The 25833-nt window shown below is 41.5% G+C and overlaps 1 protein-coding gene across 6 annotated transcripts in view; it reads right to left on the bottom strand.

The window, feature by feature from the left end:
* LOC110571097 (minichromosome maintenance complex component 3 associated protein) overlaps positions 1–25833 on the bottom strand; it is a 54151-nt gene that overhangs the window by 7721 nt on the left and 20597 nt on the right. For 3 of the 6 annotated variants that reach the window (XM_021679213.1, XM_044919269.1, XM_021679214.1), the window contains exons 15-24: positions 20351–20482; positions 19833–19946; positions 13066–13218; positions 11555–11752; positions 10881–10949; positions 10666–10800; positions 8599–8752; positions 2723–2981; positions 2420–2517; positions 765–1155 (exon numbers count right to left, since the gene is read on the bottom strand). In XM_021679213.1, the coding sequence (XP_021534888.1) occupies positions 765–1155; positions 2420–2517; positions 2723–2981; positions 8599–8752; positions 10666–10800; positions 10881–10949; positions 11555–11752; positions 13066–13218; positions 19833–19946; positions 20351–20482 (1703 nt within the window). The remainder of the gene's footprint in view (positions 1–764; positions 1156–2419; positions 2518–2722; positions 2982–8598; positions 8753–10665; positions 10801–10880; positions 10950–11554; positions 11753–13065; positions 13219–19832; positions 19947–20350; positions 20483–25833) is intronic. The other 3 variants (XM_021679217.1, XM_021679215.1, XM_021679218.1) reach the window with 3 other exon arrangements.

Genomic DNA, 25833 nt, shown 5'->3' with positions numbered 1-25833 from the left:
GCTCACAGCACAGAGGATTTGTGCTGTGTGATTCCCTTCCCTTTGGGTTTCTTCAGTAACAAGCATCGGTTGGACCTACTGAAGACCACACCCCGAAGTTTAGAAGGGCACCTGAGGCCTCTGTTCCACAAGGCCCAAAGGAGAGTGGTCCTGCCACATAAGTAGCAAACAGCCTCATTCCCTCCTACCAGTGTCAACAAGGGAAGGGACAACCTCCCTGCCCAGCCCAGGGGACCTATAAAGTCTCATCAGAACAGCCTCACCTGGACACAACCAGAGTCACAGAACAGAAGCTTCTTTGACAAAGAAGGAAGACTGGTGGTAAAGCTGCACTGTGTGGCATGGCCCCAGCAGAGCCAGCAGCATGGGCAGGGCTACCTGGTCCCCATGCTCTTTGCCCCCACACCCTGTGGCAAAGGCAGGACAGAACCTGCTGTCAATTCAAAAACCACAGGCCTTGGGTTAAGCATTCCTCCTGACATCACTCACCACCTTCTTCCTTGGGCTGTGCAGACACCCACAGACTGCTCTATTGGTGGTAAAGAGCCAACAGCCCCCCCATACAGAGAGCCCCAGCCCTATCTGACTCCTGAACCGAAAGGCAGGTGCAAGCAGGCACGGTGTGGGAACGGGGAAGGAGGATACACAAACCTCACACTAGTGCCCAATACCTGCCAGACTGTCAGTACAGTAAGAAAGAAGACAGGAGGCTTGGCTCCTGTCACATTCCTCCCCAGCCAGGACCCCTGAGCATGAGCACGCACCCCCCAGGGGTGGAAGGTCCATCTGTGGAAGCTGGAAGCTGAGCACAGCCTGCCTCAGCCAGGCCAGGTGCTCCGGGGCGTTCCAATGAAGGTGAGGAAGCAGGCAGCTGCCCCCCGCCTCAGCAAACTCAGTGACAGGCCAGGACAGGTCGCACAGCTGTTCAGAGGACACCAGGGAGGCGAGGAAGTGCAGCACACTGTTGAACAGCTCGATGATGGCTCCAGGCTCCTGTGAGGCCAGGCCGCCCTGCCGCCTCTCTCTTCTGTCATGGAAAAACCGGCCACTAAACTCACGACCAACCCCATCTTCCACATACTGAACGAGGGTCTGGCAGCAAAGGTCAAGGGAACAGGGGCAGTGGGAGACCAGCCACTGCACGGCCTGTGAAACCTGAGACACAAAGACAGTCAGAAGAGACTTGGTTAAACAATTCAGCCTGTTTTCCAGAAAGAGCTTCCTGAAGGTGCTCCTCCCACAGCAGGTGCCACGGCGAGCACCACCTTGGCAACCACACCAGGAAGCAGGCAGAAACTTCCACTGTAGTTGAGTTCGGCCTCCTAAGCCTCCCAGGGAGGGGCTCCGGGTCCCATCCTACCCCGAGGATGCAGCCTGCAGGATCACCCCTGAAAGTGCTCTGGCCCGAGGGAAACCAGTCCTGAACATCGTCTTCACCATGCACAGAAAGGGAAGCCATGTCTCCCCATGCTTAGGCCTAACGTCTCACCGCACACCCACATGCTCTCACACCCTTACATCTTCCTTCCTGCAGTTACTTTCACTGTAATTCCCAGCACTTCTTCCCCTAAATGGAACTGTTACAACAAAACCGCTAAAGAAATTTACATAAACAATTTAATTGGTTGTAGACAGCAAGACTGTGGGGCAGATTTTATCTTTTATTTTGATTTCTGCTTATATTTTTTGAAAGCTGCCTGACAAAACATAAAGTTAAAAACCCAAGCAGTGATATGTGGAGTTTAAGAAACAAAACAGAAGATCATAGAAGAGAGGAAAAATAAAAACAAGACAAAATCAGAGAGGGAGACAAACCGTAAGACACTCTTAAGCATAGAAAACAAACGGGGGTTGTTGGAGGGGGGGGGGGTGGGGGGAGGGGGTAACTGGGTGATGGGCATTAAGGAGGGCATGTGATGTAATATGCACCAGGTATTATATAAGACTGATGAATCACTGACAACCTACTCGGAAACCAATAATATAATACGTTATACGTTCACTGAATTTACATAAAATAAATTAATTTTTTTAAAAATCCAAGCAGTAATATACATTACACTTACTTTTTTTTTATTATGTTATGTTAGTCACCATACAGTACATCATTAGTTTTTGATGTAGTGTTCCACGATTCATTCTTCTCTTTAACACCCAGTGCTCCATGCAGTACGTGCCCTCCTTAATACCCATCACCGGGCTAACCCATCCCCCTCCCCTCTAAAACCCTCAGTTTGTTTCTCAGAGTCCATAGTCTCTCATGGTTCATCTCTCCCTCCGATTTCCCCCCCTTCATTTTTCCCTTCCTGCTATCTTCTTTTTTTTAACATATAATGTATTATTTGTACATTTATTAAGACAGAACAAGAGGGGACAACTGAAGTGTCTTACTGGGCCTTTAAAAATGATGAAGACTTACCTTAGTTGTACCTTGTAAATCATTAACGGAATCAGGGATCTCAATAACGGTATAATCTGAAATCAGCTTAGCTGAAACCAAATCCTGCAGCATCAGACCTTTGACAGAAACAAATGGAGGTCACCTATCTTCTGCTCTCAGTGTGCAGACAAACACATCTCACTGCACTGACCCCACCCAGCCCTGCTCCTAGTCACCACTGTCCCTTGACCCCCTACACCACACTGCCAACACTTCCTCAGACCAGGGGCTCGACCCATTTATTAAACATGTGGGTTCATCAACGAAATTGCCTTCACAAACCATCTTCCACTTCCTTCTCCATGGCGTCCCCTCCTGGGCTAGGTACAAGGACCACAAGTGGAAGCGCAGGCTGGAAGGGCTTGGCCTGAAGGAGCTGCTTGATCTGTAGCAACGCAGACAGCCAGTACACGTCCTCCTCCGCCATGTCCTCGCTCTCCACTTTGGGGGGAAGCAGCAGCATGAGCCCACTGGCTCCCAGGAGCTCCTTCTGTGTCTCCACGGCATCAAGGGCACAGTCGCTAAGGGCACCGTGAGCCACCTGGAACAACATCTAGACCATCAGGAGGGACACACCAGAGGACAAATCAGCAGAGACTGTGAGCCCCAGAGCAAGTGCGACCAAATGCTCACTGCTCTCTGGGCTGCCCTCCCTCCAGGAGACTGTATATTAGTGCAAGAAATAGCCAGGTCAACAGATAATTCAGCCTCTAGATAGAACTGTGTTTGAAGATGTTACTTTAATCTGAACAATTACCCTTAAACAGGTATAAAAACAGGTAAGCCCAAAAAACAAACCAACCAGGTACGCCCATAACAACAGAAGGCGGTAAAGGCAAACCAGCAGCAGCCAAGAGATTCTGATCAGTTTCTAGAAAGCATCATGCAGATGGGAACAACCACCAGATTAAGGAAGCAGAGGGAGCTAGTCCTGAAGGGCTAGAGATATTGGTATGGAAGCAACCAGACCAGCTGAGCCTGCAAAAGCCCTAAGCACTCAGACCCAGTGGCACCAAGAGCCAGAGGTGAGGTTCAGGACCACATGGACAAGTCACACACACAGCAGTGGCCCTACAGGTCATCCAGCCACCTGCAGACAGCCTCGAAGTGCATCCTGCCCCCTGGGCAGGCATCCTATCCTGAGAGGATGCAGGCATAGTGGAGGGGACTCAGCATTAGCCACTCCCTACTTGTCCCAAGAGGAAGAGACAAGATGAATCCTTTCCAAAGAAACCAAACAATGCAAGAGATACCAGGTCCTGACATTTGGGGGTATCCCCCCAAAAAGGTGGCCTTGCTATTCAGTTACCCTCTACCCCCCCAAACACAGAGCTTATGACCAGCCTTTTAGGGCCCATTCAGGTATGGGCAGCCTCAGATAAGGTGTCTGAGGAGAGCCTCCAACATAAAAGGGGAGACTAGAATAACAGAGAAAAGGAAATCCAAAGGAAACAGATAATGCATGGGACATAAGAAAACTCAGACCTCAAAAATCCTGATTTCCTCTGACGATGCATCCAAAAATAGTCACAAGATGACATGATAAAGTCAAATAAGGATAAGAACAAGGAAATGAAATGATACGTATAGAATAAAAAACTCAACAGAACATGTGGAATATAAAGTCAATGAATCTCCCAGAGCACACTATTTAAAAACAAGACAGAAAATAGAGTAGGAAGGATAAGAAATTCAGAGGATTAATTGATGAGATCCAACACCTGTTTCATAGGAGTTCAAGAGAGAACAGAAAAAAAGAGAAGGAAAACAGGTGGCACTGAGGTGCAAGAACATCCCACAAGTGGAACAGTCGTCTCCAGCCCACAAGGACCTGCCAAGCCCAGCACAGTGAGCACAGAAGTCAGCACCAGGCATACCCAAGGGGACCTTCAGAACCCCAGGGACAGAGAGCAGGCTTCTAGAGAAAAACAAAACCAGGCCACAGAGAAAAGAACAGGAATCACCTTAGACATCTCAGCAGCAACTCTGGATGCCAGGTGACCATGGAGCAAAACTGGAAGGAAAAACCAACTCACACTTCTACAAACCTCGATAAACCATAAAGCAAATATGAGGGTAAACACATGTTCAGAGAGTCAAGGAATAAGGAAATTCTATTCCCACAGATCCTTTCTTTGGAAGAAACTGGAACATGCACCCCACCAAACAGGAAACTAAACCAAGAAAAAACATAGCTGCTGCTGTCAGTGGCAGGACCAAATAAGCACTTGGTAGGAGGCAGGTGTGGTCCTAAGAACTCTACAGGTATTAACTCACTTGACCCGCAAGGGCACCTGTGTGTGGTGCCACCATGTGGTAGCTGTGTGGCCTGGGGCAATTTATTCTAACTTCTCGGAGCCTTAGTTTGTTCTTAGGTAAAAGAGGGATCATAAGATCTCACTCACATGTGGAATTTACAAAACAAAACAAATGAGCAAAGAAAAAAAAAAAAAGAAAGAGACAAACCAAGAAACAGACTTAACCACAGAGAACAAACTGATGGTCACCAGAGGAGAGATGGGTGAAATAGGTGATGGGGGTTAAGGAGTGCAATTGTCATGATGAAATAAATACATAAATAACATAACATAAAGTAAAATAAAATAAAATAGATATAAGCCAGCAGGAGCGGGAAAGGGGAAAATGACAGTCATAATTTGGATTATCAACCAGGGAGGAGGCGTGCTTAATACTCCCCCCCACACACACAGCTTCCTTTTCCCACTGGGCCATTAGCTCCTGAGAACGGGGATTTGTGTTGCTGTCTGCTATATGCCCAGCACTTGGAATAATGCTTGAGACAGAGAAGTCACTCAACAAATACTTGTGAAATGCATACCTGAGTGAATGGATGAGGAATGCAGCGTGACTTCTGAAGGAGAGAGGCTTTCTCTCCAGGAGGTACAAGCCAGTCCGAGATTAATTAAAAACCGAAACAAACAAACAAACAAAGCAAAAATTGGGGAAGGGGAGGAAATGAACAAAATGAAAATCAGGAAAGCTCAAAGAGCAGAGACCCTGTTGGTGTTATACAAATAAACAATATAAAATATTAAAAAAAAAAAAGAGGGCTCCTAAGAGTACTCATACGCAAGTAACTTGCCCAAGGTCAGAGTCAGCAGGGGAAGGAGCAGGACCATGCTACTGTATGGAGACCAGAGTGGCAGCCACACCCTGGGACACAAGGTCAGCCCAGAGGGGAGCAAGAGGATGGCACTTTCTCAAAGGTGAAGGGATAAGGTGAAGTGACAGAGCATCTGGAAACCCCTACTAAGATGTATATAGCCAACATGGTGGCATATTTGGGTAAAAAATAATGAAAAATACAGAGAAAACTACATTAAGTGAGAAAATAAGGCAACTATTACTTGCAAAAAAAGAAATGTAGTCACAGAACACCTGCTGGTTCTGGGGCAAATAGCAGTCACAAAGCCATCAAAATGTGACCCCACTCACTGAGGTAAGATGAAGTGATGATGTAGCCACCCTGGGAACTGGGGAAGGCTGGGTAGGACCATTACGTAAGAGTTCACTCCTCACCTAGCATGGGGTGCAGCCATGAAGACACTCCCACAATCCCACCTTCTAGTGCCCACGCCCTTGCACGATCCCCTGCCCTGACTCACTTTTAACAGACAGAATCAGACAAAAGTGACGGGATGTCACTTCTGTAATTAGGTTACAGAGAGACTGCCATCTTGCCCAGCTGATGTTATAAGCTGCCCTATGGAGAGGCCCCAGCCACAGCCTGCAAGGAAGTAATCCTTCCAACAACCATGAGAGTGAGCTTTGAAGTGGATCTTCCCTCAGTCAAGCTTTCAGATGAGACCAGAGCTTTGGCTTACATCTTGATTTCCACCTTGTGAGAAACCCTGAGCTAGAGGACCCAACTAAACCACAACCTGCACTTCTGACCCACAGAAGCTATGAGATAATAAATGTTTGCTATTTTAAGCTGCTAAGTTTGGGGGTAATTTGTTGTACAGCAAAAGATATATTTTAATGGGAAGTCAGTGAAGAACATCTCAAGTAGAGAAGTTGAGAAAGAGCAACATAAGCATGCGATTTGGAAACACAACAGAAATCAAGCCCTAAGAATAGGGGCTACGAGAGGGGAAAGGGCTGCTATGTCTCATTATAAATCATGAGATGTTATCTGACTTTTTTTTTTTTTAAAGGTTTTTTATTTATTTATTTGAGAGAGAATGAGAGAGAGCACATGAGAGGGGGGAGGGTCAGAGGGAGAAGCAGACTCCCTGCCGAGCAGGGAGCCCGATGCGGGACTCGATCCAGGGACTCCAGGATCATGACCTGAGCCGAAGGCAGTCGCTTAACCAACTGAGCCACCCAGGCGCCCGTTATCTGACTTTTTAACTACATGCAAGTATTGCTTTGATTAAAAGACTTAAGAATAAAGGCAAGAGGAACAACCAATTGTCCAATTGGTGAAATCTGACTTTATGGTCATAGGAAAAAAGGGAAGAACATGAACCAAGACATGACTGTTACCCCTAAATGGTGAGAGAATAAATGGCTCTTATTATCTTTATGCTTCCTCTATATTTCCTTGTATTTCTAAACTTCATACATGTATTACTTTTACATTTAGAAAATAAAATAAATAGTATTAAAATGGAAAAACATGGGCACCTGGCTGGCTCAGTCAGAAGAGCATGGGACTCTTGATCTCAGGGTCATGAGTTAGAGCCTCACATTGGGTACAGAGTTTACTTAAATAAATAAATAAATAAATAAATAAAATAAAATAAAATGGAAAAACAAAATAAACAAAAACCCTATAACCAAACTACAATTTGAAGAAGTTCCAATTTGAAGAGGGAACATGGACTAGAGTATCACTCGCACATGAGCAGAGTGTGGCACAAAGGTGACCTTCTTAGGAAGAGGAGAGGTCTGGGCACAGTAGGCCCCGTCAGGACACACAGGAGAGAGTGGATTCTCGCTGAGCCCCCATCTGAGCGTGCAGCCCAGCTAGCCCTCATGAGACCTTGGAGCAGAGTCATGACCACATTACAGAAGGCACCACAAGGAGGCTCAAGGAGCTGGCCAGAGCAGCAGCGATCAACCCCAGAAGCCCACACTTTCTGCCCTGCACTGCTATATTCCAAGCAAATAAAATACACATCTGGGTTTATCTGAACACATACACTAATACCACTAATACCTAAAATCTATTTATGTAGGCTTAAAGCTAATGAGGAAGCAGGTTCTCACTAAACAAGAATCTCTCAGGTGATGGCTGCCAGAGGGGAGGGAGTGGAGGCAGGGCAAAATGGAGGAGAGTGGGAGTTACGAGCTCCCAGTCATGGAATGAATAACGGGGATAAAGGGTGCAGAACAGAGAATAGAGTCAATGCTTTTGTAACAGCGTTGTATGGTGACAGTAAATATACTGTGGTGAGCACACTGTGACATATAGACTTATGGAATCATTATGCTGTACACCTGAAATTAATGTTAACATTGTGTATCAGCTCTACTTCAATAAAAACAAAATTAAAAAAAAAATCTCTCAGGGAACCAGTTAACATCTGTACTATACAAACCCCTATAAAGAACAAAATTAGAACTTATAATCAAAAACTGAGGACAACCTGAATATAAAATAAAACCAACTGACCTGAAATGCCCAGTACTGAACTTCTACAGTAGCTAGGACCAAGTTTAGTGAACACTGCATAGGATTAAAAACCATAAAACTGATGTATCAGGAAGCTATTATCATAAAGGTGTCAGCTACTGGCAAACCACACGACATAACAGGCATCGCACTGTTGTGCAATGCTCTCTCATCCCTCTTGGGTTAATTACCAGAGGCGCATGGAGTCCAGGGCTCCTGAATTATGTGAATCTGTGCAGGATGGTTCTGAGTTTTCACCAAGTTCTCAAAGAGGTCTGTGACCTGAAATAACCGGTTAAGGCTCGCTGCACTCCTGAGAATCTAGCTTGGTATGTCACACCAAGAGGGTGATCCATGGGATGTCATGAGGACTCAGGGAGGAACAGACTTGACACAGGCTTCTGAGCCTCCTACACTCCTTCAAAACCACTTCAAGGCACTTATAGGATTCCAATTATGTCTGGGAATGAGTGAAATAAGAAAATCACAGAAGTAAATACACGGGATTCTCACCCACCTTTATACACACATTGACAGCGACAGTCTGATCCCCTTTGCTGCTGAGTGCGTGAAACAGAGCGAGCGTCTGAATGCCCCCAGCTTCACTGCTCATTTCGCCCACTGAGCCATCACCTCCCATGAACTTGACTTGTAACCAGTTTGCTAAAATTCTGTGAATAAAAGAAAATAACACTTCAAAAAGAGTCTACTTCTAAATGTAAACTATAAAGATTTTTAGGAAAAGTAAGGAAGAGAACTACTATAGAGATGTAGGTTCACAGACATCAACTCTTACTGTAAAGTTGAGCTGGACAAAATAGGCTGTGATTTTAAACTGCAGCTAGGAACTCTACAGGGGCAACAGGAGAGGGCACTCATGAACCTGGTCCATTGCAGTGTGATTTAAAATTCTGAAGCACTAAGAAGACTGTGACCAATAGAAAAGGTCCTTAAGAGTTTGAAATACAGTTGACCCTTGAACAACACATGTTTGAACTGTGTGGGTCCAGTTATATGCAGATGTTTTTTAATAATGACAGTCCAGTACTATAAATGTATTTTCCTTATGATTTTAAACATTTTCTTAACATTTTCTCTAGCTTTATTATAAGAATATAGTATATAATAGAAATACAAAGTAGATGTTGACTGTTTATGTTAGGCTTCTGGTCAACAGTAGGCTATTAGTTAAGTTCTGGAGGAGTCAAAAGTTATATTCAGATTTCCAACTGTGTAGGGGGGATTGACCTCCCTAAAAGCCGTGTTATTTAAGGATCAACTATACACATGTTTTACAGAATCAAATTTCATGCCTGAGCTCTTAAGAATATAGTGATGTGTATTTCTTAGTGAATAAACTTATTAGCGAATCAGAAGACAGCTGTTTTGTTCTAAGAAATGAATCATCATTTAAATACTTTTAAAATACCACAACTCTCTTCTTTGCTCAGCTGTCTTACAAGCTTTATGACTTTTTCCTTAGCTTGCATGTGTTTCAATAGTTATCTGCTAAAAAACGAATGTATTCAGAAAATTTAGTAACCCTCAAACACTGCTAACAGGAATGGAAAATGGTGCAGCCACTGTGGAAGACAGTTTGGGAATTCTTCAAAGACTTTCAAACATAAAGTTACCTCACAACCTAGCAATTCCACTCCTAGGTATATAACAAACAGAATTGCAAACATCTGTACACACAGACACATATACATGAATGTTCACAGAATTATTCATAATAACCAGAGTGGAAACAACCCAAATGCCCAACAACTGATGAACAGATAAATAAAATGTGTTATATTCATGCAGTGGAATATTATTCAGCCACAAAAAAAGAATGAAAGACTGATATCTGCTACAAGATAAAACCCAGAAAACATGACGGCTAAGTGAAAGGTGCCAGTCATAAGCCTACAGAGAGTAGGACTCCATTCATATAGGATGTCTAGAATAGGAAAACGCATGGAAAACAGGAAACATATTAGTGGTTTCCAGGCGCTAACAACAGGGAGGAATGATGAGTAACTGCTAATGGATATGGGATTTCTTTGTAGGTAAAAAATGTTCTGGAATTAATGGTGATAGCTGTACCACTCTGTAAATATTAAAAACCAGTGAAACAGAAACTTTAAAGGGGTGGAATTTATAACATGTGAATTACATGTCAATAAAATTGTTAAAAAGGAAAAGTAATATGTTCTGCTTTAAAGTGACTTTTAGAAGCAGTTTGGTTACAGGAAATAATGCCATGTCAATTTCTTGGATTTTTTTTTTAAATGCCGGGTTTTTTTCTTAAAAATAAAAAAAAGGAAGTATAGCAAACTATAGTCACCTGTCTTCCCCAAGAATCTACAATGAAGCAAGCTCTAATCAATATACCTCAGCATAGCTTTAAATGAGGATCAACTCTTAAAATGCTTTTGGGGCCAGTTTACAGAGTAAAAATTTAAATAATCTAAAGTGTCAACTTCAACTCACAAAACAGACTACAAGTCCCTCATGGCTAATGCTCTCGGAGAAGTCACTCCGCCTCCTGAAGTCACTTTCTCAACCTCAGAGCCCAGAGAGGGAAACCCTTCCTGACCTGCCAGGACTCCCTGGGGACTGCTCTTCTCCATCAGGCAACACCAGCACCAGTTTCCAAAACACACGCTCCCGCCTCCCAGGGAGGTGCTTGGCCACAAGGGACGGCAGGTCCAGGGGCACCCAAACCGCGTCACTGGAAGGGACAGAGCACAGAGGGTAAGCCAGTGCACAAGCCCAGGCAGGAGCAGCACGCACGCCGGGGGCGTAACGGACCTCAGCAGTTGCTTGTAGAAGTGCTGAACCTTCATCTGGTGCGCCGTCTTATTTCTGAGCCACCTTAACCTACAAAGAAAGGAGGACACTGCCTGCATGAGGCCAGCTCAGCGCCCATGCAAGGAGCTTGATAAATTACTTACCCATGTTCTGAGTGGGAAGTAACTAGTTAGTAGTGTCTCCTGATGGGAAATGCTTAGGAGACCAAGAAAACTTTTGCTGATAAAGAAACCAATTAGTCAAAGGACTTGTTCGTTCCACAAATATCAAGCAATTATCTATTGTCCCTAGTGCCAGCCATGGGAGATGAACAGTATACAGATAAAAATTCTGCCCTCTAGAACACACTCATGGGGACAGAAGAACCTCCACCAACAAGAATGGACATGGTATATCCACAAGACCAGAAGAGAAACAGGTGACTCTTAGTAAGATTCAATTACCAGGCCCTGTGTGTTTGAAGTGGAAAAGGCACATGAAATCAAAGCATGTAGAATATGTCCTACGTCCAGAACTGGAGGGGAAGACAACCTTCAGGAACACAACCCTGCATCTGTCTTCACTTTCTCTGATTCCACCCATCTTCCCTCCAAGTGCACACATTAATCCATGCTCTCTATAAAGCCAGGTGGGGCAGGGGGGCACTAGGCAGCCATGGCAGGCTGAGTGCTCACCTGGTGCAGGAGATGCCCACTGTTCCTGCATGGCCCAGGTCCAGAAGGCCCTTGGCCAAGTTCTCCTCAGCAATGGGGCACTCTGCACTGGGCACCAATGCCCTCAGCCGGTCGTTCATATCCACACAGCAGGGTGCTGCAGGGAAGGCCCGCATCTGGCGCCTCAGTTTCTTCCGGGCTGCGACGGCTTCCCTCCACCTGGAAGATACACCACCATATCATCACTGGATATTTTAAAGTTCACTACAGGGACAAAGGCAAAAACACAGTGCAGTGCTACAACATACGGAAGCACATTTTCTGGCAACGTTTAGGTCTTTCTCAGCAACAGTCCTCAAACTAAGAAATGAATCAGAATGAAAATTAATACTCAGGCACAGGAAAGGCATGACAGCAGAGGAGTGGTGGTGAACAACAAAACTAGGGAACTTAAATTAAGCACTAAAGCTGAACAATCTTTGGAAGCCAATTTGGCAATATGGATACAAATATAAGATACATATATACTTTTGCCCCAGCAAATACCACTGATGGGAATTTATCTCCAGGTATGTGTACACCTCTGTGAAATGTTTGTACAAGGACAGTCACTGCAGTACTCTTCGTCATGGCTAAAAGGAAAAGCCACGTGAAAGTCCATCAACTGAGAACCAGGTAGGTCATTTATGGTGCCTCCGACACCTGGAAGAGCCCAATATGCTGTTGTGCTTAGGCCTCCACCCGACCTCAAATGGAGGAAAGAAAGGTTAGCACAGAGCAGAGAACACGCTGTCATCTGTCCTAACAACCACAAAAAAGGGCAGAAGGCTCTGGATGGGTACTCAGCAGCTGCTTCTGAGGAGGAAAATGGGGGTCTCTTGTGAAATAGACACTCTTTCTCCCTCTATTCCCTCTTATATGGTTGAAACTTCAAGGTACACTGTTATTTATTTTAAATGAAACTATGAAATGAATCACCACACAACATGCATAGTACATGCCCAGTTTAAAGATTAATGATAAATTAAACAGCCACATACTTCCATCCAATTAAGAAGCAGTGGCCATGACCAGCACAATCACACACCCTCTCACTCCCAAAGGTAACCACTATGCAAAGTTTATGTTCACCATTTTCCTTTTCTTTAAGTTATACTACTATGTACAAATTTAAAACAATCTAGTTTGAATATACACTGTACGTTGTACACACTTCCCTAAGAATTGCTTTTTCACTATAAATTGTTTTAGAAATTCATCCATGTGGGTGCATACAGCTAGAATTTGTTTGGCTTATTCATGGCCATCTCTCTGTGTTGAGAGCAGTGGGTAAATGAAAGAAAGCAACCTATAAATACTTGTCAAAATACAGAACAGCTCCCAGTCTAATTCCTTACTTATCCCCTTAGCATCTACCCTTTAGGAAGGAACATGTTTCACATGTGTATATAACTGACTATTTCGGAAAGTATAATCTTGTCAAAGGCTTTCCCCATGTGCATCCATTTCATGTGTAAGGACATAGGACTCACCGCTGGAGATACTTGCAGAAGCACTGAAGTTCCTGGAGGGTCTCCTTTGCAGTCTGGAAAATTTCTTCCCCGAGAAACAAGTCCACCAGGTGGGCACAGACATCCTCACAGCAACGGGCCATGCGGACCCTCTGGTCTGTCTCCACTGCACTCCTACAGAAGAGAGCAATCAGGATAGGGACACTGCACCCAGGGCCCACACACACTGAGGGCTTGTCCTATAAAATGGCAAGACCTACATCCTTACTGTTGAAATGTAATTATGTCTCTGCCACAAGAGAAACTCTCTGTCAAATAAATAAAATCTTTAAAAAAAAAAGAGAAGCTTTGAGATTTTCATTTTACTTAATGTACAGACACCTGAAAAGATAGAGCAAAAAAGAACAAAAGCAGTACAGGGTACTAGATCACAGGTCCAACAGAGCCCTTGCAAATAGTCAATAAGTAAACCTTTATCTTAATAAAATAGTTACAAAATTTAATTTTTAAGTGACCAATAAGACAACTACAACACCTTCTTATCAGCTGTATCTGATGTTTGCAATTAGAAGTGCCTCAAGTACATGACAGCCGGCAGCCAAGACTGGCAGCCCATGTTTCACATGGCAGTGGCCCTCAGATAAACCAATATCTAAAAGAAGATTTTTATGACAAAATTCTGTCAACCAAGGGAACACAGAAAATGTTATCAAATACATTTAGTCACAAAATCAAAGTAGCTTAAACAAGCAAGACGTATTTCCAGTAGCCATCCTCTGTGGCAGATGGAGACAGCCCTGGTGCTGAGCTGAAGCCCAGGTCTCCCAGGACTGTGGGAAAATGTATCAGCAAGTCCTAGCTCTTAATATATTTCCTAACACTCCTTCCCGGGATTAAGAATAGACATCGATCCATCACTTATGAGGTCTCATGCTTATAGTAAACAGGGAAATAGACTCCCATTTATTAAAGATGGAAAGAAACATTATTTAAACAAAACACTTCAGAGGTGCGTGGGTGGCTCAGTCGTTAAGCGTCTGCCTTCGGCTCAGGTCATGATCTCAGGGTCCTGGGATCGAGCCCCGCATTGGGCTCCCTGCTCCACGGGAAGCCTGCTTCTCCCTCTCCCACTCCCCCTGCTTGTGTTCCCTCTCTTGCTGTGTCTCTCTCTGTCAAATAAATAAATAAATAACCTTTAAAAAAGGGGTGCCTGGTTGGCTCAGTTGGTTAAGCGACTGCCTTGGGCTCAGTCATGATCCTGGAGTCCCGGGATCGAGTCCCGCATCGGGCTCCCTGCTCAGCAGGGAGTCTGCTTCTCCCTCTGACCCTCCCCCTCTCATGCTCTCTCTCTATCTCATTCCCTCTCTCAAATAAATAAAATCTTAAAAAAAAAAAAAACCTTTAAAAAAAATAATAATAATAAAAATTAAAAAAACACTTCAGCCTCCTGGCTATGTCCTCCATCTGCACTGGAATCTGTGCTCTATACTAATATAGTTCATCACTTTCAAGGCTACCTCAGGGGAGCTTAAGCACAAAGACAGATTTCCCTGCACACTGAACTTCTTTCTACCCTGAAGCTTGGAGGTAAAATCAATAAAGTTCTTAAGCGACTATCAACTTAATACACACTACTGTACACATAAGATGTTATACATGAGCCTCGTGGTAACCACAAATCAAAAACCTATAATAGAGGGGTGCCTGGGTGGCTCAGTCAGTTAAGCATCTGCCTTCGGCTCAGGTCATGATCCCAGAGTCCTGGTATCGAGCCCCACGTCAGGCTCCTTGCTCAGCGGGGAGCCTGCTTCTCCCTCTCCCTCCACCTGCCACTCCCCCTGCATGTGTTCACTCGCTCGCTCTCTCTGTCAAATAAATAATAAAATCTTTAAAAAATAAAACCTATAATAGATACACAAAAAATAAAGAGAAAGGAATCCAAGCATATTATTAATGAAAGCCATCAAACCACAAGTGAAGAGAGAAGAAAGGAACAGAGAACTATAAAAAAAAAAAAAACAACAGAATGCAATTAACAAAATGGCAATAAGTACATACCTACCTATCAGTAATTACTTTAAATGTAAATGCTTTAATCAAAAGACATAGGGTGACTGAATGGATTTAAAAAACAAGATCCATCTGGGGCACCTGGGTGGCTCAGTTGGTTAAGCGACTGCCTTCGGCTCAGGTCATGATCCTGGAGTCCCGGGATCGAGTCCCGCATCGGGCTCCCTGCTCGGCAGGGAGTCTGCTTCTCCCTCTGCCCCTCCTCCCTCTCATGCTCTCTGTCTCCCATTCTCTCTCTCAGATAAATAAATAAAACCTTTAAAAAATAAAAAAAAAAATAAAAAACAAGATCCATCTAACATGCTGCCTACAAGAGACTCACTTCAGACCTAAAGACATATAGACTGAAAGTGAAGGGGTGGAAAACATACACTACGCAAATGGAAGTGGGAAAAAAAGCCTAGGTAGCAATACTTATATCAAACAAAGCGACTTTAAAACAAAGACCATAGTAAGAGACAAAAAAGTACAGTACATAATGATAAAGGGAACAATCCAAGAAGAGAACATAACAATTGTAAATATCTATATACCCAACATGGGAGCACCTAAATACATAAAGCAAATATTAACAGACATAAAAGGAGAAATTCACAGTAATACAGTAATGATAGAGGACTTTAAAATCACATTTACATCAATGGATAGATCAGACAGAAAATCAACAAGGAATCAGTGACTTTGAACAACACATGAGACCAGTTAGACCTAACAGATATATATGGAACATGCCATCCAAAAACAGCAGAATACACATTCTTTAAGTGCACATAGAACATTCTCCAGGATAGATCACTTGTTAGGCCACAGAACAAGTCTCAATAAATTTAAGAAGACTAAAATCATATCAAGCATCTCTTCTAAACACAACAGTATGAAACTAAAAATCAGAAACAAGAAAAAAATCTGGAAAGAACATAAACAAATGGGGGCTAAACAATAGGCTACTAAACACTAAATGGGTCAACCAAGAAATCAAAGAAGTTAAAAAAGTACATGGAGACAAATGAAAATGAAAACACAATAGTCCAAAATCTTTGGGATACAGCTGTTCCAAGAGGGAAGTTTATAGTGATACAGGCCTACCTCAAGAAATAAGAAAAATCTCATATAAACAACGTAACCTAAAGGAGCTAGGGGGAAAAAAGAACAAACAAAACCCAAAACTTGTAGAAGGAAAGAAGTAATAAAGATTAGAGCAGAAATAAATGAAACTGAGAGTAAACACAAAATAGAAAAGATCAATAAAACCAAGAGCTGGTTCTTTAAAAAGATAAACAAAATTGATAACCCTTTAGGCCAGACTCATCAAGAAAAAGAGAGGACTCAAAATCAGAAACGAAAGAAGAGACGTAACAACTCACACCACAGAAATACAAAGGTTATAAGAAAATACTACGATAAATGATACGCCAACAAACTGGACAACCTAGAAGAAGTAGATAAATTCCTAGAAACATACAATCTTCTAAAACTCAATCAGGATGAAATAGAAAATTTGAACAGATTACTAGTAATGAAATGGAATCAGTAATCAAAAAACTCCCAACAAACAAAAGTCCAAGACTAGATGGCTTCACAGGTAAATTCTATCAAAAATGTCAATAAGGGTTAATACCTATCATTCTCAAACTATTCCAAAAAATAGAAGAGAAAGGAAAACAGTCTATAAATGTAGAAACGTTCATTCTACAAAGCCAGCATTATCCTGATACAAAAACAATGACACTACAAGAAAAGAAAACTACAGGCCAATATCCCTGACGAACACAGATGCAGAAACCCTCAACAAAATATTAGCAGACTGAATTCAACAATACATTAAAAAAATAATTCACCACAATCAAGTGGAATTTATTCCAGGGATGCAAAGGTGGTTCAATATTTGCAAATCAATATGACACACCACATTAACAAAAGAAAGGATAAAAACCATATGATCATCTCAATAGATGCAGAAAAAGCATTTGACAAAATACAACACCCATTCATGATAAAAACCCTCAACAAAGTATGTTTAGAGGGAACACATTTCAACATAATAAAGGCCATATATGAAAAACCCACAGAAACATCATATTCAATGGTGAAAAACGAGAGCTTTTCCTCTAAGATCAATAACAAGTCAAGGATGCCACTCTCACCACTTTTTTCCAACACAGTCCTGGAAGTCCCAGCCACAGCAATGAGACAAGAAAAAGCAATAAAGACATCCAAATTGGTAAAAAAGAAGTAAAACTGTCACTATTTGCAGATGACGTGACACTACATATAGAAAATCCTAAAGACTCCACCAAAAAACTATCAGAACTGATAAATGAATTCAATAAAGTTTCAGGATATAAAATTAATACACAGAAATTTGCTGCATTTCTATACACTAATAACAAAGTAGCAGAAGGAGAAATTAAGAAAACAATCCCATTTACAGTTGCACCAAAAAAAAAATAAAATACCTAGGAATAAATTTAATCAAGGAGGTAAAAGACCTATACTCTGAAAACTGTAAAACACTGATTAAAGAAACTGAAGATGACACAAACAGAAAGGTATTTCTTGCTCATGGGTTGAAAGAATTAATACTGTTAAAATGTCCATACTACCCAAAGCAATCTACAGATTCAATACACTCCCTATCAAAATACCAATAGCATTTTTCACAAAACAAAAACAAATAATCCTAAAATTTGTATGGAACCACAAAGACCTTGAATAGTCAAAACAATCTTAAGAATAACAAAGTTGTAAGTATCACAATCCCAAATTTCATAATATGTGACAAAACTACTGTAATCCAAAAGAGTATGGTACTGGCACAAAAAGAGACACAGAGATTAATGGAATAGGATAGAGGGCCCATACCTATATAGTCAATTGTCTTTAAACAAAGGAGGAAGGAATATACAATGGAGAAAAGACAGTTTTCAACAAATGGTGTAGGGAAAACTGGATAGCTACATGTATGGGAATGAAACTATACCACTTTCTCACACCACATGCTAAAAGAAACAAAATGGATTAAAGACCCAAGTGTGAGACCTGAAACCTTAACACTCCTGAAAGAAAACACAGGCAGTATCTCTTGGACATCAGCCTTAGCAACATATTTATGGATATGTCTCCTCAGGCAAAGGAAACAAAGGCAAAAATAAACTACTAAGATTATACCAAAATAAAAAGCTTTTGCACAGTGAAGGAAACCATCAGCAAAACAAAAAGGCGACCCAGTGAATGGGAGACGATATCTGTAAATTACATATCCAATATGGATGGGGTTAATATCCAAAATACATAAAGAACTTACATAACTCACCACCCCCCCCCAAAAAAAAAAGTTTAAAAACAGGCAGAGGACCTGAATATATATTTTTCCAAAGACATATATATGGCCAACAGACATATGAAAAGATGCTCAACATCACTAATCATCAAGGAAATGTGAATCAAAACCATAATGAGATATCACCTCAGTCAGAATGACTAGAATCAAAAAGACAAATAGTAATGTTGGCCAGGATGTAGAGAAAAGGGAACCCTTGTCTACTATTGGTGGGAATGTAAATTAGTACAACCATTGTGGAAAACAGTATGGAGGCTCTTCAAAAAATTAAAAATTAAAATACCGTATGATCCAGTATTCTACTACTGGGTAGTAGAATATCTTACCCAATATCAATATCTTACCCAAAGATATTGAAAACTAATTTGAAAAGATACATGCACCCCTATGTTTACAACAGCATTATTTATAATAGCCAAGATATAGAAACAACTTAAGTCTCTATAGATACATAAATAAAGATATGGTGTGTGTGGGGGTGTGTGGGTGTGTGGGGGTGTGTGGGTGTGTGTAATGGAATACTACTAGGCCATCAAACAAGAATTAGATCTTGCCATTTGCAACAACATGGATGGACATAGAGAATAATGTACTAAGTGAAATAAGACAGAAAAAGACAAACACCATATGATTTCACTTATATGTGGAATCTAAAAAACAGAACAAAGAAATAAACAAAAACAGACTCTTAAATACAGAGAGCTGGTGGTTGCCAGAGGAGAGGTGGGGGGGGGGAATGAGTGAAAGAGTGAAATAAAGAGGATTAAGACATACAGACTTCTAGTCAAAACATAAATAAGTCACAGAGATGAAAAGTACAGCATAGGGAATAGAGTGAATAATAAATACTGTTAATAATGTTGTATAGTAACAGGTGGTGAATACACTTATCATGGTAAGCACTGAATAATTTATAGAACTTTCGAATCAATATGTTGTACATCTGAAGCTAATATAACATTGCATGTTAATTATACTTTAAAAAAAAGAAGTTAATAAAATTCTTAAATGAGATACCTCAAAAAAATCTTTTAACACAGGAAACAAGAGAAAGGATCTTCTACTTGAGAAAAATTAACAGTAAATACCTCGGTGTGTAGAAGACTACCAGTGAATTATTTTGCTAACAGACACTTCCCTACAACCAGTGCAGGATCCACAATGAGGTCAAGAGTGTAAGTGAGGCCCTCTCTGGAGGCAACACACACTCAAGAACAAGAATGGCATTTTACTGTTCGGCTATCCCAAAGATATGTTCGTTGTCAAAGTGAAACACAGCTAGCCTGAACTGCAGCAGCCTGGCCACAGTGCCTCAATAAACCCCTTCTTTCCTACCACCCTACACCCTTGAACTACAAGATACCAGCACTTTATTTACTTCAACTCTTGGGAGCAGGTTTCCCTCACGCATTCTGTCACAACAAGTTCTGTCAGCTCTGTAGCCAGGCCCTGGCTCAGCTGAGTTAACACCAGTTCTCTCTCTTGTTTCAACCTAAGGGTAAAAGGAAAAAAAAGCACAAGAGTAATGTTTAAGAATAAAAATAAGCGTCAGCACCCTCCCTGACCTCGAAAGTTGGGATTTGAGTTGTGCTGCCTAAGCCGGCAAGCCCACAACTCTGATCCCACCAGACAAGCCACACAGCCACACACACTCCAGCTCCCCTGACCACTACCCTTCCCCCCTCCAGCTGTGGGGGAAGGCAGCTGCTCACAAGGTGGGTGTGGCCTCGGACCCCCACCCATTACCTGGACTGCAGTGTATGAGGGCGCTGGGTGAACCATGGGTCTGATGCCAGTGCAGTGGACAACAGTAAGAGCATCCCAGGCCAGGGTAGGTTCTGTCCCGTGTCCACACACTCTGACCTCACGTGCACTGCAAGAACAAGACACACTCACCTCTCCTCTTCAGCCTGCCGCCTCTCCTCCTCCTTTCGCTCCCTTTCCTTAGACACTTCTTCAGCTGCAATGTGCCTCAAAATGCCTGTGGTTGCAGCTGTTAATAGCTCCTCCATAGCAGCATTGGAAACACTAGGCAGAGAAAAGTGAGTATCATTCTAAATAAATAAATAAAAGCCAAGCAAGCCGCATAACTAAACTTCTAATATTGACTAGGAAAAATATATATTTGGCTTTTAGCATAAAAATTAAGCTCATGTCTAAAACACACAATCTATCAAAACTGACTCATGTAGAAATAGAAAATCTGAATAGACCTATAACTTATGAGATTGACTCAGTATTCATAAACCCCTCCCAACAAAGAAAAGTCCAGAAACACATGGCTTCACCGACAAATTAAACACTTAAGGAAGAACTAACACCAATGCTTCTCAAACTCTTCTAAAAATGTGAAGAGGAAGAAACACTTTCTAACACTTCTGTGAAGCCAGCATTGCCCTGAACCGATACACTAATAACAAAACCAGACAAAGACACTGTAAGAAAACCACAGACCAATATCCCTTAAGGATAATGATACCAAAATCCTCAACAAGATATCAACAAAACAAGATTCAGCAATATATTTAAAGGATTATATAAAATTACCAAATGGGATTTACTACTAGAATGCAAGGATAGTTCAACAAATGAAAAACAATGTAATACAAACATATTAATAAACTGAATGGAAAAAACTCACATGATCATCCTAATTGATGCAGAAAGAGCATCTGACAAAATTCAGCCCCATTTCACAATAAAAAGCACTCAAAAAACTACAAAAAGAAAGGAATTCCCTCAGCATGATACAGCCTGTATATGAAACAACCACAGCTAACATCATATTCAGATGTGAAACACTGAAAGCTTTTCCTCTAAGACCAGGAACAAGACAAGGATGCCCTATTTGCTGCTTCTATTCAATACTATATTGGAAGTTATAGAAAAATAAAAAAACATCCATAACTACACTACAAAGGAAGAAAAAAACTATTATCTATTCATTGAGGACATGATCTTGTATATAGTAAAACCTAAGAAATCCATTCAAAACCTATTAGAACTAATAAACAAGTTTAGCAAGATTGGAATGTAAGGATCAAAAAAATCAGGGGTTCCTGGGTGGCTCAGTTGGTTGGGCATCTGCCTTCAGCTCAGGTCGTGATCCTGGGATGGAGCCCCGTGTCAGGCTATCTGCTCAGTGGGGACTCTGTTTGTCCCTCTGCCCCTCCCCCCCATGCTCTCTCTCTCAAATGAATAAAAATCTTTAAAAAAAAAATCAATCGTATTTCTATATGCTAGCGATGAACATTCTAAGAGTGAAATTAAGTAAACAATTTGATTTAAAATAGCACTGGAAAGAATAAAGCAATTAGTAATAAATTTAACCAAGAAGATGAAAGACCTATACAATGAAAAGCAGAAAACATTGTTGAAAGAAATAAAGGATGACCTAAACAAATGGAAAGAGAGCCCATGTAGATAGACGAGAAGACTTTTTTTTTTTTAAGTAATCTAAGCCCAACATGGGGCTCAAATTCACAACCCCAAGATCAAGAGAGTCACATGCTCTATCGACTGAGCCAGCCAGGCGCCCCTAGACTGGAAGACTTAACGTTAAGATGTCAAAACTACCCAAAGCAATCTACAGATTCAATACAATCACTATCAAAATCCCAGAAGCATTTTTGTAGAAATAGAAAAACTCATCCCAGGGGCGCCTGGCTGGCTCAGTCGGTTAAGCATCCGACTCTTGATTTCGGCTCAGGTCATGATCTCAGAGTCGTGAGATCCAGCCCCAGGTCAGCCTCTGCACTGGGCATGGAGCCCGCTTAAGATCCTCTCTCTGCCCTCCACCCCCGCTCGCTCGCTCTCTCTCAAAAAAAAGGAAAGAAAAACTCATCCTAAAATTTCATATGGAATTTCAAGGGACACCAAATAGTGGAACGTTCTCAAAAAAGAGAAACAAAGTTGAAGGACTCATGCCTTGTGATTTCAAAACTTACTACAACTTACTACAAAGGTATGCAATCAAAACAATGTGGTATTGGCGTAAAAACAGACATATGGACTGACAGAGCAGAATAGAGAATCCAGAAAGAAACCCTCACATATATGACCAGTTGATTTCCAACAAGGGTGCCAAGACCATTCAAAGAGGAAAAGATAGTCATTTCAAAATACAGAGAATATATACAAAAGAATGGTGTTGGACCATATATGAAAATGAAACCAACATGGAACAAAAATCTAAACTTAAGAGTTAAAACTATAATTTTCTCAGAAGAAAACACAGGAAAATATTCATAACATTGGATTTGGCAATTTCTTGAATATGAAACCAAAAGTACAGGCAACAAAAGAACAATTAGATAAAATGGACTACATAAAACTTAAGACTTCTGTGCACCTAAGGACACTATCAAGAAAGTAAAAAGACAATCCAAACAGAAAAGACATTCCCAAACAGAATAGGAAAAAATGTTTGAAATCATGTATCTGAAAAGGGATTAATATCCAGAAAATAAATGAACTCCTACAAACTCAACGAAAAACAATTAAAAATGGGCAAAGGACATACACAAAGGCAAATAAGCACATGAAAACAGGCTTAACATCATTACTCATTAGGGAAATGCACACCAAAACTACAACAAGATACTACTCTGCACCCTTTATGATGACTACAATAAAAAAAATTTTAGGGCGCCTGGGTGGCTCAGTCGGTGGAGCATCTGCCTTCGGCTCAGGTCTTGATCCCAGGGTCCTGGGATCGAGCCCCGCATCGGGCTCCCTGCTCAGCGGGAAGCCTGCTTCTCCCTCTGCCACTCCCCCTGCTTGTGTTCCCTCTCTCGCTGTCTCTTTGTCAAATAAATAAATAAAATCTTAAAAAAAAAAAAAATAATGCATACCAATCACCTCATACCAATTGAGAATAACTAATACCAAAAAATCAGAAAAACAGGGGCGCCTGGGTGGCTCAGTCCTTAAGCGTCTGCCTTCCGCTCAGGTCATGGTCCAGGGTCCTGGGATCGAGCCCCGCATCGGGCTCCCTGCTCCGCAGGAAGCCTGCTTCCCCCTCTCCCACTCCCCCTGCTTGTGTTCCCTCTCTCGCTGTCTCTTTGTCAAATAAATAAATAAAATCTTTAAAAAAAAAAAAAAAAATCATGGTGAGGGGCGCCCGGGTGGCTCAGCCGTTAGGCGTCTGCCTTCGGCTCGGGTCAGATCCCGGGGTCCTGGGATCGCGCCCCGCATCGGGCTCCCCGCTCGGTGGGCAGCCTGCTTCCCCCTCCCCCTCTGCCTGCTGCTCTCCCCACGTGTGCACTCGCTCTCTGCCAAATAAAACCTTTAAAAAAAAAATTCTTTTTAACGATGATACTGTACATTGGCAAGAATGTAGAGAAAATGGAACCCGTGTGCACTGCTGGTGGGAATATAAAATGGTGCAGCCACTGTGGAAAACAGTTTGGCAGTTTTTCAAAATTAAAAACAGATCATATCATCTAGTAAGTCCACTCCTAGGCATATGCCCGTAAGAACTGAAAGTAGAGACTCAAATAGTTATTTGTACAGCACTGTTCACAATAGTCAAAAGGTGGAACTAACCCCAAGTGTCCATCAACAGATGAATAAACAAAATGTGTATATGTGTTTATGCAGTTTACCCCTGAAAAACACGGGTTTGAACTGCACAGGTCCACTCACACATACAATACTGTAAGTGTATTTTCTCTTCCTTATGATTTTCGTACTAATGTCTCCTTCCTTCTTACTTACTTTACTGTAAGAATGCAGTATATGATACACATAACACACACAATATGTGTTAATCGACTATTAATTGCTATCAGTAAGGCTTCCAGTCAACAGTAGGTTACAATTACTTAAGATTTTGGGTAGTCAAAAGTTATACTTGGATTTTCGACTGCACAGGGGGTCAGCACCCCTGACCCCCCACTTTGGTCAAAGGTCAACTGTATTCTTTAATGGAGTATTATTCAGCCATAAAAAAGGAATGAAATGCTAGTATAGGGCTATAACCAAGAGATGCACTTGAAGACATTTTTGTGTCTAAAAAAATCCAGACAAAAAAGGACAAATACTGTTACGATATCACTCATGTGAGGTACCTAAAAGAGGCAAACTCATAAAGACAGAAAGTAGGATAGACGCTACCAGGAGCTAGGGAAAGAGGAGAATGGGATATTATTATTTAACAGGTACAGTTTGGGATGATGAAAAAGTTCCGGAAACAATGGTGATGGATACACAACACTGTTAATGTACTTAATGCCCTGAGTCGTATGCTTAAAAATGGTTAAGGTGGGGGCGCCTGGGTGGCTCAGATGGTTAAGCGTCTGCCTTCGGCTCAGGTCATGATCCCAGAGTCCTGGGATCGAGTCCCGCATCGGGCTCCCGGCTCAGCGGGGAGCCGCTGAGCCCGCTGAGCCGGGAGCCTGCTTCTCCCTCTGACCCTTTCCCCTCTCATGCTGTTTCTCTCTCGCTCGCTCTCTAAAAAATAAATAAAATCTTTAAAAAAAAAAAAAAAATGGTTAAGGTGGTTAATTTTGTTATGCACATTTTATCACAATAAAATAAAGCCAATGGAAATCGTATTTATTTTTAATTCAACCAGAAAGTATCTGACTCCAGTAAAAGAAAATGAATCAAACCTATTGAAAAGATTAACTTTTTTTTTTTTTTAAAGATTTTATTTATTTATTTGACAGAAAGAGACACAGTGAGAGAGGAACACAAGCAGGGGGAGTAGAAGAGGGAGAAGCAGGCTTCCCGTGGAGCAGGGAGCCCGATGCGGGGCTCGATCCCAGGACCCTGGTGGGATCATGACCTGAGCCGAAGGCAGACGCTTAACGACTGAGCCACCCAGGCGCCCAAAGATTAACTTTTTAATAAAAAGATGACTTTAGAGTCATCTACATTTATACTAGGTGAAATTATACTTTTTAATCATTGTGTGATTTCATGTGTAATAGGATTTTTAAAACATGTTTGAAATTCTTAAAATAATCTGATTTACTAAATCAATTAGCTTTAATTAACTTTAAGTTGTTTAAGTCTTAGAAAAATTTTGATTATTAAATTTATTAAGACTATTTAAAATATTAGAATTAGATATATGAAATTTATAACTGTAGTTTGAAATCTCTAAAGAAATTTCATCATGGTATAAAATGCAAATCATGTAAAATGTTTAAAGGGATTTAATCTGTTAAATTTATAAAGTAAAATTTAATCCAAGATCACATAAAGTGTTTTTAATTTTTAATAGAGAATAAACAAATTTTTATACTTTACTGTATTTTAAAGGCATGTTCAAAGTTCCAGGAAAAACATGTTTTTAATTTACAACTTTAATAAACCTAACATTGCTCAAAAAGCACACACAAACAGAAACTTCATGCCAATGACAAAGAGAA

This window comes from Neomonachus schauinslandi, chromosome 1 (genome assembly GCF_002201575.2).
Source record: "Neomonachus schauinslandi chromosome 1, ASM220157v2, whole genome shotgun sequence".
NCBI lineage: Eukaryota > Metazoa > Chordata > Mammalia > Carnivora > Phocidae > Neomonachus > Neomonachus schauinslandi.
Note: the sequence above shows the minus strand (reverse complement) of the source record. Positions and strands in the feature narration are given on the sequence as shown.